At 40.4% G+C, this 12,507-nt stretch overlaps 1 protein-coding gene across 4 annotated transcripts in view; it reads left to right on the top strand.

Annotated features, from left to right (window-relative positions):
• The window catches only part of ARHGAP40 (Rho GTPase activating protein 40), a 38,324-nt gene extending 26,429 nt beyond the window's left edge, over positions 1-11,895 (top strand). For 3 of the 4 annotated variants that reach the window (XM_035344132.1, XM_035344133.1, XM_035344130.1), the window contains exons 4-15: positions 1,173-1,248; positions 1,885-2,036; positions 2,391-2,556; positions 2,892-2,983; positions 3,112-3,189; positions 3,453-3,612; positions 4,360-4,442; positions 5,241-5,447; positions 5,721-5,861; positions 7,465-7,625; positions 8,701-8,756; positions 9,440-11,895. In XM_035344132.1, the coding sequence (XP_035200023.1) occupies positions 1,173-1,248; positions 1,885-2,036; positions 2,391-2,556; positions 2,892-2,983; positions 3,112-3,189; positions 3,453-3,612; positions 4,360-4,442; positions 5,241-5,447; positions 5,721-5,861; positions 7,465-7,625; positions 8,701-8,756; positions 9,440-9,546 (1,479 nt within the window). In that variant the 3' untranslated portion in view covers positions 9,547-11,895. The remainder of the gene's footprint in view (positions 1-1,172; positions 1,249-1,884; positions 2,037-2,390; positions 2,557-2,891; positions 2,984-3,111; positions 3,190-3,452; positions 3,613-4,359; positions 4,443-5,240; positions 5,448-5,720; positions 5,862-7,464; positions 7,626-8,700; positions 8,757-9,439) is intronic. The other variant, XM_035344131.1, reaches the window with a different exon arrangement.
• The last annotated feature ends 612 nt before the right edge of the window (positions 11,896-12,507 follow it).

Here is a 12,507-nt window from a genome sequence, read left to right on the forward strand (position 1 = left end):
AAAATAGATGGCTTCATCTTTTAAGCTGAAATGAAGCTTAGATTGCAGAACTTCTGCATCCAGGTTGCAGGACTGAGAAGAAACTACTACAGAACCTGCAATTCTATAATCTTCCTAGAGACTGCCGGAAGAAATGCTTTGCACCTACAGCACTGCAGCCTCACGGAGCTCTGATATCATTTGGAGCCCTCTTGTGTTTTCTTTATTCCAGTGACATTTTATTCCAACTGCAAGTTCTTCTTAAGTTCCTCAGTTAAAATTCAGCAAGTTTTTAAACTTGCATATTAAGTAGAAATCTGTTGTACACTCTGTTGTATGGGAATGAAGATTTTTAGCTCTTAACCTGAAGTGCTCACTCACTAGGTTTCTTATATTTGCACTTGAAAATCTGAGCAACTAAATCCAATCTGATAAAGTGACGTTCTGGTGTGAATTAGTTACAGATGCTAAATGGGGTGGTTCTGTTTTCATGGTAAGCTCATCAGTTGTATGCCTACTCTAAATATATAGTACATCTTCTGTACAGATTAACTTCTGTCCATCTGCGATGACTTTGCACAGGTTCCTTTTAGCTTTCAGTCATCTGTCCACAGCTCCATGTCATGAACAGGTTCTCAGAAAGTTGCTAACTTCTGGTAACAGAATATGCTTTCTTGTATTCTGGCTAGTTCTAGCAAGAGTAAGGTTTTCCTTAGTAGAATTAACTGCCAAATGTCTTTTTATACTTTAAAGATGCACTTCTCTTTCTAGACCAGAAGAGGCAGGTTACCGTAACGGCTGCAATGGGAAACTTTTAGGTACTGACCTGTGACTAGATCCCGTGCAGTTTGCTCTGTACTCTGTTAGCCCCTTAATGTATAAACAAAAAGAGAAATTGGCTGCTGATCGTGAGGAAGTAAGACTTGCTTTCATGGTGTGGAAATTCATCATAAATACCATGTGTGAAAGTTGTCTCTTTTTCACCTGCCTGTCAAATCCCCTAATTGTTATTCTTTTAATAATTCTTAGTTTCGGAGCAGTCTTAGTGTCCTGACTTCAGCAGCATTTTCTCAAAGTTGCAATCAATGTCAGGTGTTCTTTGGCTTTTTTTTTTTTCTACCAAAATCAGGTTGTCATTATAATGACTTCTGTTCAGCTTTGTGTAATTAAGAATGTTTTGATTTACTTTTCAGGAGACGGTAGCAGAGAAAGAGGAGTCCAGCCCAGATCAGTTGTGGCACAATCTACGGACTTCAAATGTTCAGAAACGTAAGAAGGAATTTTTAAATGTACAGTAGGATTGGAAATGGGGTGTAGGATCTGAAGTGGGACTGGAACTGAAAGGGAAGTTAGGCTAATCTGGACTCTGAACTTGAACAGCTCTATCTCCAATATTAGCTGTTACCATTAAGTAACATGTGGTATCTATACAATACTGCTGTCAAGAAAGGCTGAAACATTGGCCTTGTGTTTTTTTTTTCTTTTAAATGCAAGTTTACAAAATTTATTGAATTTAGTAAACTTTTCAAGGGCCTAGTGTTGTTAGGAATTAGCACTCAGTGATAACCTTCAATCTTCAAGAAAGCAATTAAAAAAGCAAAGATCATATAGTGAAATCCTATAAGCACTGTACACAGTTGCATGAAGAGAAGTTAGCCACAGGTATGTCCTTTAATTTAAGGCCATGCTCATGTCTTACTACTGACCTGGTGTTCATAGCTGTCATGTTAAGGCTTTAAGCTAGGCTCACTCTGCTATGACAGCACTCTTTTCAAATGCTAATATGATCCTTTTTCTCTTTCCCAAAAGCAGTTGACTCCAAACATGTATTAAATGGCTATTTTAATGTTTTCTAAGCTTCACCCTTTTAGCTTTCTGAAATTCAAGGTGTTTTCTCCTCTGTAGCAGAAACCCCGGATTACTCCTGCACAGTTCGAAACTCTGGAAAAGAGGAGGTGTTCAACATGGACATTGCCTACTCAGAGCAAGCAGCTGTCCTGCTCAAAGGATCATTCCTGTCTGAATCCAGAAGAATAAAGGATGGAAATGCCCTAACTGTAAGCATAGGAAGAATTTTTCATGTTAGAGCTGAATTAGCTTCCCTTCTTGCTTAGATGGGTGCGAGACATTTGATTCAATTGCATGATCAACTCTTGGAAATATCCTCCATAGATAGTGTTGCAACAGGCCTGTACTATTTGAAGAGTAATACTGAAAAAGGGAAATATTTGTTGAATTATGGGTTGAGTAGAAATGGGAGTAGTTTTGTTTATTTGCCTAGTGTTGAAAATAGAATGCATAAATGCTTAGTTAGTGATAAAGAATGATAAAAATGCAACAGAAGTTGATAATCACTAGGATCAGTAGAGTTGCTTGTACTGAACCTTTTGTGTGTGTGTGTTTTCCTTTAGAAATTTAAAATCCACAAGGGCAGACTGGGAGTGACCAGGGTTGGAGATCTATCTGCTCAGGACATGAAGAAGATCCCCACGCTGGCCCTTATTGAACTAACAGCTCTTTGTGATGTTCTAGGCTTTGAGCTGAAGAGAAACAAGGCAGCAAAACTGAAAACAACAGGTTAGTTGTATGTTCCCTTGATTTTTATTTTTTGTGCCCACCCCTCTTTTTTTTAGTTGAGATCTTCTTACAAATTTGTTTTTCAAGTGGTAGAACAAAGAGGGTCTGTGATAAGAAACCTTGTGACGAGTTTTTTTGCATTAATTTCTTCTGGAATCACTGCGTTATGATATCAAGACCTACTATCACCTTTACATCTATCGTGTAAATTTGTCCTATTACCTGTTCTTCTTCTCCAGAACTTATAAAATGTGCTATCTTAGTCTGTAGTGCTGGAAGTATCCCTGACACCTGTATTAGCAGTGGTATAGACTTAAAACATGTTTCTGTTGTAGAGAAAAGACTCTTTGGAGTTCCACTCAACACTCTGCTGGAAAACGACCAAAAACTGCTTCCCAACACTAAGGTCCCTCTGTTACTCCAGGCAGTAAGTTTTCTTGATTTCATTCGTGCTTCTGCTCCTCAAAGCTGGGAAACCTTTGAGGCTTGTGATAAGGAAGGGCTGACTTCTCATCCTCTGTACCTAAGAGCTTTCTTTTTTTCCCCTTTTAATAGCTGCTATCTTGTTTGGAAAAGAGAGGACTTGAAACAGAGGGCATTTTGAGAGTTTCTGGGTCCCAGACTAGAATCAAGGTATGAGCTCTTTACCTTTGAAAATATTGGTTGTGATCAGGGAGCATGTTGCTGAAGCAAGTCTCTAAATAAGGTCTAACTTAAATTGTTTTGTCTCCCTTCCCCGTACAATTAGAAGTGTCCGTTACTGGGAGATCAGGGAATGTCTGTCGTTGAGGATATCTGTGGTCTTTTGACTTGATGGGTTGACCTAGTGTTCAGCTATAGAATTTCTATTGTATTTGCTTACTGAAGCATGTAATAAATTCCATCTTTTTTTATAGAGTCTGGAACAGAAGCTAGAAAGAGACTTCTATACCGGCCTTTTCCGCTGGGATGAAGTCCACCAGAACGATGTATCTGGGCTGCTGAAAAGATTCATAAGGGAGCTGCCTGCCCCGCTGCTGACAGCAGAGTATCTTCCTGCTTTTGCTGCTGTACAAAGTGAGTCCCTCTTTTGGCTGTTTAGTGTCATTTTTCTGGTTTGTACTTTTCTAGTCCTGGGCTCTCCTGTCAAGTCTCTTGTTAGTAAGTGGATTTCCTGGGAATACAGAGCATGATACGCAATATAGATTGTCAAACTCAGTTTGCTGGGTGTTATATAGACTGTTATGCATCAGCCTTGATGACTTAGTCACTAGTTCTTGGTTGTACCCAAAATCTTTGTGTAGGAACGCTGTCCTGAGTAGGTTATGTTATTACATTTGAGGCTGCAAGGTTACTATGTGAATTAGGAGATCCTAATTTCAAAAAGTTAAAAGAACGCGCAGACTGAGCTGTGGCAACTGGCCAGGGTGCATGGTCCTGGACCGTCTGCAGCAGTGCAAGACAGTGAGTCTTCTTCTGAGGCTTGTGCCTCAATAGGTGACTTGAATGTTTTGAGCCAACTGTGTGTGCATTTTTTTTTATTTTTTATTTTTGGACAAGAAATAGGTGGCAGGGTCTACTCGGTTACACATAATACCAGCAAGTCTTCAAAACAAATCAGTCATCTGGAACAAAAGTGATTCAGTTCATAAAGGCTGTATGAGCTTGATTTACTTCTGGGATTTGAGACCTTGTTTTACAGATGACAAATGCTACAAAAAGAAATTGCCTTAGCACTGCTCTCAATCTACGTGACCTGAGAACTCAATTTCCATTCTTGAAAAGAATGGTGTCAGAAGCCTGAACCTGTCTTTCCCTTTCTAGATATTCCAGACCTGAAGCAAAGACTGCAAGCTCTGAACCTCCTGATCTTGATCCTGCCTGAGCCTAACAGAAACACACTAAAGGTAAGTCTACCTGTTCTTGATTTAACTGGAAAAACATGTTCTCATTCCATGTTTTTGTTCAATGAACTCTATCAGCTTTTGCAAAGGAGAGTGTAAATAACATGCTAGATGATTAGGAGGTTGTACTTCAGTGGTTTGGGCATAGAAACTTGTGATGGAGAAGAGTAAGCAAATCTACAGGCTGGGAAGTACATGTAAACTGTAAGCACAGTCTGCCTTTTGGGTACAAATGCAAGAGCAGTAGGAATCCATCTGGTCTTAGGGGGATTTTTACACCGTCTTCAGAAACGTTCTTTCTTTTCAGTGTACTGAAGCACTTTGTTATGGAGTGGAAAATGTATAGGTCTCATCTTAGTGCACCCATAGACAATATATATGGGAGAAATTCATCAGCTTTGATGAAGGTGTGAGGCAAAATAGATCCAAAGGGTTTAATGTTCGACATCTGGGAATAGATTTGGGGGTCCCTGGGGGAAAAGAGGGTTGGCTTTGGATTCTGTAACTTTTACAACTGGAGTCTGTAAATTGCCACCAGTCCAGAAATAAGAACTTACCTATTTCCTTCACATACCATCTTTTCTGATTCATGAACTGGACAAACCATCTCCCTGCTTGGTGTAGTTATTTGTTGCTATTCTATTAAGAGAACTTGGCCACTGTACTTCCTGACTAGAGAGTTGGATTTTTTCATGAATATCTAGGAAAAGGTGCTGATAGATGATCTCTCCAGCAATTGTCACTCCAGTTTCTTGAGTACTATTAGGAGTTAATATCTTAAGTCTCCTTCCCTCTCTTCAGGCTCTACTTGAATTTCTCAGCAAAGTGGTTGCCAGGGAGAACAACAACAAAATGAATCTCTGGAACGTTTCCACAGTCATGGCCCCAAACCTGTTCATGCACAAAGGCCTGCCAAACAAGATCCCCGAAGGGAAGGAGAAACAGCTAGCAGAGGGGGCAGCTGACGTTGTGCGGATGATGATCCACTATCAGGATTTGCTCTGGACAGTAAGTTGCACAGGTGTTTTGCAGTATGGTATAGCAATGCCTTGGTCTGGATGGAACTGGGGTAGGGAATTGGGATAGACTTGGAAATTTCAGACAAACTGATTGTTTCCAGGCAAAGCTTCTGTCTGAATTCCAAGATGACCTGTTTTGAAGGTATATAGATATTTCATCTGGTTAAGGGGCTTCATAAAGCGATGTTTGGGTTTCTAAATGTCATCCTCACCTCTGCTTGATTTGTTTTAATTCCTATGTTCTCCCTTCTTCCCTGCCCAGGTCTCCTCTTTTCTGGTAGCTCAAGTGAGAAAACTCAATGAGAGCAATAGCAAAAGGTACCAGTTCTGTGACAAACGGATAAAAAATTTGTTGCGGAAGATTCATGCTGATAAAGACAAGGTGGAAAAGAACCAGGCAGAGGTGAGATAGAGCTGGTCTCTTTCACAAGTGCCAAATCCTTTCCCATTATAGTATTTTCATGAGAACTTGAAAAAGTCTAAAGAGTGGTGCTTTTTACAGAGCAAGAGGGAGAACAATCTGCAGCATCCCAAACGCTACTAGCCAGATTGTGGCAACAGCTGACCCTAACGGCAAGCGTATTGAATAAATCTGAAACTACAAAATACTGTTAAGATGTTGCATGTTTACAGGAGAAGGGGAAAGAGACCAGGAGCAGAAATGCTGGATTTAACCTCACATGAACAGAATTTACATAGCTTTAGGTGTCCCATGGGCTTAGACACGTCTACCAGGATCGTCAGAATTCTTTTAGTGAACTTAGAGCAAAATATTTAGACTACTACAGTAATGTGAAAGTATGTTTTCAATCATCTTGCATTGCAGTGCTGCTGATCCGTATGGGACAAAGTGAAGGAGAGAGGCGAAACTTCTCTATTTCACCTCTTGTGTTGATGCTGGCTGAGACTTTTAAACAGATGTTGCTATTTGAGTATCAAAGCTGCAGTCATTCTGCTTTTTTGGTTGCCACGGTTAATTGATTAGTGTAGGTCTGTAGCAGGTAGGTTACATTACACAATGCTGGATTTTAGGTATCACATAGCAGCAGTGGTGACACTGGGATGATCTAAGGACATGAGCAAAATGAAGCCTGCAGGTAGGAATAACACCTGGAGAGCTTAAATCTGCATACCTGAAGAAAAATTTGTATTCTCACAAGCCAGCAAATCCGTCATCTTTCTGTACCAGTTGGGCTACTGAGATGTGCACCTAAAATTTATCTGGTTATGTATGCATGTCACTCTTTTAAAGGCACTTGGGTTTCAGAAAGGTTAACTACAATTTAGGCAGCCCAACAGATGACCGAATACTTAGGATTGTGCTAACAGTGCTTCCTAGTGGTGTGTGGTGCTATTTCTGCAGAACTAGAATTGCAAAATTAACATGCTTCGGTTTAGATCCTGTTAGAATGGTTCCTTGTTCTGCATAAAATTTCTGAAAAGTTGGTTCAGGAAAGTGTTAATGAGAACAGTTGACAAAACAGTACTCAGATTCTGTTCTGTAATAGTTCAGGGCTTCCTTTTTGCAATTATCTTTTGTTCTAAAATTCAGTAGTCCGTGTAAGACTGTTCAGTTGTCTAAACATTATTCCTGTTGTTATTCCATATTCCTGTTTTTTAAATGAATTCTAGAGAAGTCTGTCATGCTAGTGGAAAAACACTTTTTCTGAATTTATTCTGCCAAATCCCAATTTCGTCAAAACCTGCAAGTGCCAGTACTGTATTTGAACAGCAGAGAGCACCAGCACACACCGATCGAGACCAGTGTTTTTCTCCCCAGTCACAACACTGATGCACAGATGATTTGTTTATAATGCTCACTTTGATGCTTTTATAAGCTTCCATTCTCTAGTACGTGGAATAAGAAACATAAATTCTACGAACAGCTGGCTGGATAAATTTCATTCTTCACATTCTCCAATCTAGTTTGAAACTTGATGTTTTAGCTGATAACGAAGTCTGTCTTGAAGTGCTTTATTCTTTTTTATTCTGCTTTTCTTGTTCAGCCTTCCAAGGTTGTGAAAGTCCATGCTTCGCTTCTCCTGAAGGATTCACTGGAGGTGCATTTGAACAATGCAACCCGAGTCGCTGATGTCTTGAGGCAGTTTCAGAAGAACTTGTGCCAGAATGGCTGGAATATTGTTAACACAGTCAACCTCCTCAAGTGGTAAGTGGCTTTTTCTCTGCTTATTTGGGGAAAAAAAAAAAAGGGAGAAAAAAAAAAAAGGGAAAAAAAAAAAGGGAAAAAAAAAAAAGCAGGTGGTCAGGTGGTCTAGTTACTATGCTTTCTGTCTTCTGGTGTAGCTGATGTGGTGGAGCAGGGAACTGTTGCAAACTGCTGTCTGCTTTTCCATTCTAGATTTTGGGAATGGTGTGTTGGGTGGGGCAGACAAATAGTAGTTCAGCTGGGTGATTCCATCGCTGTGCTCAGGCTGGCAGGAGGGTGGTGGTCCCCTCATCTGCTAGAGGCAAATGAACTATTTGCAGTATGTGCAAAGCCTTGCTGGAGAGAAAGGGAAGTGGTGGAATAACACTGACCATGCAAAATAAACCTTCTCTAGCTCTCCTGGAGAAAAGCATCACCTGTGTGAGCTACTTGCCTGGAACCAGTATTTCCAATGGGCATAGGTTCATGTAGGGGTTTCCTAAAATAAGCTCTACAGTTCCCTTCTATGCTCCAATGATGAATTGCTGAAGTAATCCCCAAAATGAACAACACAATTCCCTGACCCTGCAGGGATGTATGCAGCATTCAATAGGTGAAATGTTAGCGCATCTCCTGACTGTGTCCGTGGGCAGGAGATGCCCAGACGGGCATCCCCAGGTGGATGGGGAGTTGGCTGAATATGGGTCAGCGGGGAACTAGTATCTCAGTGAAGCTCCTACAGCCTCTGAAGTCTTCCTGCAGATGAGCTTCTCTTGGACAGGCTGTTGACTGCAGAGGAATGCTGACAATGAGAGTTGGTATTTATGCCTTTTGTCTTTCTATTGAAGTGTTTGTATACAGTGTGTTTCTCATTACAAGTAGGGAGTATCTGCCTTGTTCTTTGCACAATTGTGGGTGTCATTTCCAACAACCACAGTTCAGGAGAATCAGCAAGGTTGCTGCACTGTACAGCCTTGTAGCTTCCTTGACCATTGCTGACTTCTGCACCGTGAGTGATTCCTTTGGAAGAAGCGTGACTGAAATACCTAACCTGCCCTTCACAGAGCTTTAACTTCTGTGTTTTTCCTTTCTGTAGTAACAACTCAATGGAGTGCACAAACTTGCTCCTGTATGAAGTGGGAGGCAATATTGGTAAGTCTAGGTGGTAACTGAAAATAACTTTGATATCCAGTTTTTATGTCTAACTTACAATAGGAGGGAGTCATAAAGATTAGGTGATTTGGAGGGGGCTCCAGAAATTAAAAGACAAATGAACAAATGTGGGTTAACTGCGCAAACAGCAACTGTCAGAGCTTTCCTCTATGAATAGGGTAGTGCCATCAGATGGAAAGGAAATCTAAATAATAGAACAGCAGATTGGGGGGTCTGAAAATGGAAAGGGATTCTTATGTCCTGTTACAACTGGTTCTGAAGATTGTTGTCTACTGGAGTGATTTGATTTTCTCTCAGTATTTCTCATCATGGCAGCTGTAGAAGGAAAAATCCATCATATCAAATACAACTTGGTCTAGCTACTGGATTTGATCACTAACATATTTCAAAATGCATTTCAATATCCTTTTCAAGAGCTAAGGTTATTGGGTATGAAAGTTAGATTACCTTTCCACAGTTGAAGCTCAGCCTTCATGTGGTTTCAAGAAATACGCATTCATTTTAACATAAAGAACTAGATCTTTTTCTGATTTGTCTAACCGCTTCTGAATGGTTGTAGTGTTGATATGAACGTGGACAAGTACCAGTCCTTAGGGGGAAAGTAGTAACTATGGGACTAAGAATATAAGAAATGTTTTTTCTGAATGTCTTGTTCTCAATAGGTGAACGTTGTCTGGACCCAGACACTTACCTCTTAGACTTGTATCATATCAATCCACATGCTGAGTGGATAATTAAGCAAAATCCATCGTATCCTCGGATGTTCTAAGAGAGCATGATCAAAACAAAGAGTTTGGTTGAAGCTTTTGGAAGGCAAGAGGAAGGCATGGAGATGTTCCCACTACAGTCGCAGACTGGACAATGCTTGTGTCTTTGAAGGAAAAGAGTTTTATTTACTACTTCCATGACAGCTGGCTGTGAGTACAATAGCCCACATGTAAACAGGGGAGTTGATAAACAGCACCCATTATCCTTACATAGCCAAATTTGCAGGGATATGATTATTCCTAAATGAACTAAAAAGCCCCCCAAAACACCCTGCAAACAAAGCTACAGCAATTATACAACAAAGATGGAATGTAAGACGAGAAACATCTCTTGAAGTTGGTAGAACATATTTGTTTCTTCTGGATTTGCTGTTCTTTGATCACATCCACATTTTGGAGGAGAGACAGTTACATGCTACAGCGGTACTAATCCTCTTGGTAAGATCCACTATTGACTGCTGCACGTTACCAGAAGAAGCTGTGATCCTGGGTTTCAGCAATATGATGCTGTTAATTTCTCTGAAGAACGAAAAGGGATGCTTCCAAAAAGGCCAGATGAGATGTGAAGCTGACATCTTGTATTTAATGGCTACAATTGAAAACATTGAATTGTAACACAAGAAAAAAATAGAGGCATTTATTTTGCTGGAAAACCTATATATCAACAGTTAACCAAGGAAATAGGCTGAAATGAATTTGAGGTTAGTAATCTGACCTGGAAGGCTCCGTGTGAACATGACTGTTAAAACAAGAACCCTGAGATATGCAGTGGCTCAAATAAGAGGTCTGTGCCTCTATCTGTCTGGTCACTACAGTGGGTACTAAACTGAGCCCTTTACCACTCCGACCACACGCTGTCATCCTGCAGAGCATGGTGGCTGTGGTCTGAAGAGTCAAGGGGAGAGTGGAGCACTTGCACCATGCATTATTACATAATCATCATCTGACCTCAGTTCAAATGAGACTTCACTTATCGAAGAGGAGTGCAGAAATATTGTTTTCTTTTGCAGTGATGCTGAAATACCTCACATGAGGGAACCTACTATGCAGTTACAGGTGGTGGAACATGCACCTTCTGAAAATCCTGACATTTTTTATACTGTTTTTAAACACTGTTGGATATTTATTCATGTGGCAGAAGCAGGGCTGCCCTGCAAGTGTATACTCAAAGTATTTCATTTGCCAAGTCCTAGCTGCACTAGTGACAAGCTCTCCAGTATTATTTCTGATGTTTAACTGAATTCATTTCCACTGCAGTCTGAACTTTCTCTCCCCTCCCCTGTTGTGCCTCCCCACCCCGCTTTGTTTGGCTATTCCTATTCATTTTCTCAAAGCCCTGATTTGTATTGTAAGAGCACTTCATTCTGTAGTTTGTCTGCATGGTTAAATTCTCTTGGTGAAATAAGATCCTTGAGAAACAGGTGAGCCATAGTTTGTATTCTTTCTAACCTGCTGTGAATATGGTATGAGTGATGCTGAAGTCGTGAAATTATGCATATATTATCTACTTTTTTTGGTTGAGATGTTGCAGAGGCACTGATTCAAGGGGTTATCTTAGCTATCTTTTTAAGAACTTATAATGGTGTGTGGGGAAAAAAATCAACACAGAACCCCAGACTCAAGACCTCTTGAGGTGACTTTTTTGTAGGGCTTTAAATTGTGCCTACCAGGGCATAATTGCTGTCCTTTAGGATGGGTGCTCTGCGTCTCTTAAAAGATGAAACTGCTTTAAAATTGGGCATTCAAAATCAAAGGTACCTATTCACTCATCGCTTCTGGAAATCTTTGTTGCAGTGATGGAGCTTAGCAAAGGGCAAACACCAGAGATGGCATTCTCTAAAAAATACCTGACTCACCAAGGTGTTTGTAGGAAAGACTGAAGAATCTGTTCCAGTTCAAAGGTGCTTTGTAAGCTAAATTGCATCTCTACAAATCACAAAACATTGAGTTTTTTTCCACCAGTTCTGTGCTAGATTTTTTTAATGTATTGGGCGAAGAATGCTACATCGCTGTTTCTATGAACGAGATTTTTTTGTCTTTTTTTTTGAACACCAAACAATGTGAATCAGTGCTGTGAAAAACAGGCCTGGAGAATCTCACAAGACAAATATCAGTTCTCAAATATGAAAGGTAATGTATTAAAAAAAATCTCTTTCCAGATGATGGATGTACTTTTTTATTTTTTTTCCCAAATTTTGTACCAAAGAACAAGTATGAATTTTGAACAGTCACTGATGTGCAACCTGCTTCTGGATGTTGGCTTTTAATAACTTTTTTTTTTTTTTTTACAAATTTTTAATTCTGTATTTAAAATTCATTTAATCAATGAGACAATAAAAATACAGTCACACTTCTTGGCTCCAGTTTCATTAGTGGAATGAGTTAGCACAGTAAATGGCAGCAGTCTGTGAACTCCAGCAGAATTTGCCTTGTGCCTCAAGAGGGGTGGATGTACCCGGAGTCTACATGAGCTAGACAACTTTCATGTTACAGCTTCAGATAAAGTTCCTCTCTGGCTGATCCTGTGGGGTAGTTGTGAAATAGCAATCCAGGAGGAGGACAAGGAGTCAGTGTTGGGTTCAGAAAGCCTAGAGGAATGTGTGGAGCTGGTCTCTTGACAATGAGTTGATGGCCCAGCCCCTTCGTGAGCTCCAAGGATTAGCACCTTCTGAAGAATGAAATGCTCTTGTTAAAGAAGGGAAGGTGTTCGAGTCCCATGGGAAGTCCCTTTTCTACATCCTGTCAGTGCCTTCTGTATTGAGCTGAGTTCAGTTACATGCAAGCCTGGAAGAGTGGCCTGGTTCACCAAGAGAGGAATCTAGTCTGAAAGCGTGGTTAGGTTATGGCTTACATTTTAGTGTTTGATATCCAGTGACGGGATAGGGCATAAATCCACTTCTATCTGTTCAAAAGCGGTAACAATAGCAGCCTGTCCAGTATTACCACTAGGCCAGCAGGACTTG

Source organism: Oxyura jamaicensis, chromosome 20 (genome assembly GCF_011077185.1).
Source record: "Oxyura jamaicensis isolate SHBP4307 breed ruddy duck chromosome 20, BPBGC_Ojam_1.0, whole genome shotgun sequence".
Lineage (NCBI taxonomy): Eukaryota > Metazoa > Chordata > Aves > Anseriformes > Anatidae > Oxyura > Oxyura jamaicensis.